Below are 2,540 nucleotides of genomic sequence, written 5' to 3'. Positions count from 1 at the left end.
GAAATCCAAGAGCGTCGACGCGCTCAAGCGCTGCGACAACGACCCGCACGTCATCGTCGCCGTCGCCACCGTGTTCTGGCAGGACCGCAAGGTCGACAAGGCGCGCAGCTGGCTCAACCGCGCCGTGGTGCTCAACCCGGACCTGGGCGACACGTGGGCCTACTTCTACAAGTTCGAGAAGCAGCAGGGCACGGAGCAGTCGCTGGCCGAGCTCGTCGCGCGCTGCGTGCGGACCGACCCGCGCCACGGCCGGTACTGGACGCGCGTGCGGAAGGCGCCCGAGAACGCGCGGCTCAAGACCGACGAGGTGCTCAAGCTCGTCGCGGCCTCGCTGCCGCATCCGTAGTTAGTTATCTGGTGGAGATGGTGATTCTCATCCCCCCCCTTTTTGTCCACAATCAAAACAAATAACAAATAAAAATACCAAAAACAAATAAAAATAATAATAATAATCAGAGTGCAAAATTCGAGGTATTTCGAACACAGAGAAAAGAAATAGGTATTTAAATCAAATAATCGTACACGTACGATCGGGCAGAATGAGCGACTCGGTTGTGGCAGTACCTCCCTCCTCTTCCTCTTCGAGCTCGGCGTCTACGCAGGGGGTGCAGACACGACTTTCTACCTCGGGCGCTGTGGTGCCCATTCGACAGCTGGGCTTCATCTCTCGCTTCACCAAATCGATCAAGAAATATCTCTTGCAGCCCTTCGTTGTGGGCTTCGCCGTGGCCCTTGGCATGAGCTTTGGTACTTGCCCTTGCTCGCACTACAATCAAATTAATCGCGAGATCTTACTCCATGCTTGTCCTTTTCATGTCTTCACAGGCTACTCAGCGTACGACGCCATTGTGCATCGGGTGGCTACCTTCTGGAAGAGCTAGCTTGGCATTCCACACAAATACAAACACCAGTAAATTATTGTGCCTCAATTCTTCTTTATGATATTTATATTCATCTGTCCAAACAAACGCAAGATGGAGGTGAGTGAAGAGGCAGCCATAATCATTGACAACGGTGCGCACTCCCGCTAGCACACTGTGCCATGCACGCACATCCTTGCCGCGTTGTCGCTCATTTCGCGTGCATTTGCGTTAATCGCATGTAGATCCAATTATAATCTCCACCATTTAATTGTTGCTTTGTGCAGGCTCGCACACATGCAGGGCTGGTTGGTCCACCAACCCCCAACCTCGTCGTACGCTCTCGCCCACTCTCTTAAAAGTTCACTCGTAGTGCGAGTGCTCGCGCCCGCGCCCACAACTCACTGGGCACCGTGCCGTGGCGCTGCGATCACAACAGTCAAGTTTAGGCCCGTGGTGGGCAAGGCTCGCGCGAAGAAGGGCGGAGAGGAGGCGCTGCGCACGTATGTGGGCAACGACGTGCTGAACGCCGACATCGCCCTCAACAACCTGCGCACGCCGTTCGACTCCAGCATCGTCACTCGACTCGACGTCCAGGTGCCTCTTGCCTCTTCTTCTCCCTCTCCACAACCTCGTGCTCTCGCTCTACGTGGACGCTGCGCTACGCCAGAGAGGCTCTGAAGTCAAAAAAAGTCGAGTTGTGCTGCTGACGGCGCGTTCGTGGTTGATGGTGTCGTGCTGTTCCCCCAGGAGCAAATCTTGGACCACATCTTCACGAACCTACGAATCGATAGCGATCGCATCACCAACCCCATCGTCATGACCGAAGTCCTGTGCAACCCCAGCTACTGCAGACAACGTGCGTTGTGTTGCGCCTCCGCCCTCTTTCTGTTCTATCAAAGCTCAACGCTCGATGCTCGATGTTTGCAATGTAATGTTGTGTATCAGAGATGTCGGAGCTCCTGTTCGAATGCTACGGGGCGCCGTCGGTGTGCTACGGCGTGGACGCGCTGTTCTCGTACTACTTCAACAAGAAGCGCCTGCCGTTGGAGGGGCGCGACGGGTTGATCATCGCCAGCGGCAACCTCGCGACGCACCACCTCCTCATCGCCGACGACAAGCTCGACGGATCGGCAGTCAAACGGTTCCACCACCACCACCACCACCACCGCACACGCACACGCCGTACACGCACACGCGCGCTGACGTGGTTTGGCTACACTACGCAGAATTCCTCTTGGCGGCGGGCGAGCGACCGACTTTCTGCAGCAGGTGCTGCAGCTCAAGTACCCCTACGAGAAGACGCTGTTCGCCACCCCTCGAGTAGAGGTTCACCCCCTCCCCCCTCCCCTCCCTCCCCCCCCCATCAAACCGCACCTCGGCTCCACTTCCTCTACGCCCCCCTTTTTTTGTCGACGAGCTGGCTGCGGCTGTGTGCGTGTCTGGGCAGCACTCACTGATGGCGTGTGACTCGGACCGCTGCTTGCAAGCAGCAAATGAAAGAGCAGCACTGCTACGTGGCGTTGGACTACCTGGAGGAACTGCGGCTCTTTCACTACGACCGGGACTTCACAAACCGGCAGATGCGGACCGTATATATTGACCCCCCCCTTCTCGTTCGTTGCTGTGGTGTACCGTTTCTCTTAGAGTCGTTTCAACCTCTCATTGTGCGTTTCGTGC

The 2,540-nt window shown here is 56.5% G+C and overlaps 3 protein-coding genes across 3 annotated transcripts in view; all 3 read left to right on the top strand.

The window, feature by feature from the left end:
- The window catches only part of ACA1_004870 (pre-mRNA-splicing factor prp1, putative), a gene marked incomplete at both ends in the record, with an annotated part of 2,281 nt that extends 1,935 nt beyond the window's left edge, over nucleotides 1–346 (top strand). Inside the window, one exon of the mRNA XM_004336093.1 lies at nucleotides 29–346. Within this exon, the coding sequence (XP_004336141.1) occupies nucleotides 29–346 (318 nt within the window). The remainder of the gene's footprint in view (nucleotides 1–28) is intronic.
- Nucleotides 347–539: 193 nt separating this feature from the next.
- ACA1_004860 (uncharacterized protein) lies at nucleotides 540–881 on the top strand (the record flags this gene model as incomplete). The annotated part of the gene is made up of 3 exons (XM_004336092.1): nucleotides 540–560; nucleotides 603–747; nucleotides 826–881. 3 exons carry the CDS (start codon nucleotides 540–542, stop codon nucleotides 879–881), a joined length of 222 nt encoding a protein of 73 aa, XP_004336140.1.
- A 93-nt stretch (nucleotides 882–974) lies between these two features.
- On the top strand, nucleotides 975–2,452 carry ACA1_004850 (Actinrelated protein 5, putative; the record flags this gene model as incomplete). Its single annotated transcript, XM_004336091.1, has 6 exons — nucleotides 975–1,014; nucleotides 1,300–1,457; nucleotides 1,611–1,719; nucleotides 1,809–2,004; nucleotides 2,090–2,189; nucleotides 2,354–2,452. Coding segments are annotated over 6 exons (702 nt in total), but the record flags the coding sequence as incomplete, so codon positions are not given.
- Between the last annotated feature and the right edge of the window lie 88 nt (nucleotides 2,453–2,540).

This window comes from Acanthamoeba castellanii, assembly GCF_000313135.1.
Source record: "Acanthamoeba castellanii str. Neff unplaced genomic scaffold scf7180000083017, whole genome shotgun sequence".
Lineage (NCBI taxonomy): Eukaryota > Discosea > Longamoebia > Acanthamoebidae > Acanthamoeba > Acanthamoeba castellanii.
Note: the sequence above shows the minus strand (reverse complement) of the source record. Positions and strands in the feature narration are given on the sequence as shown.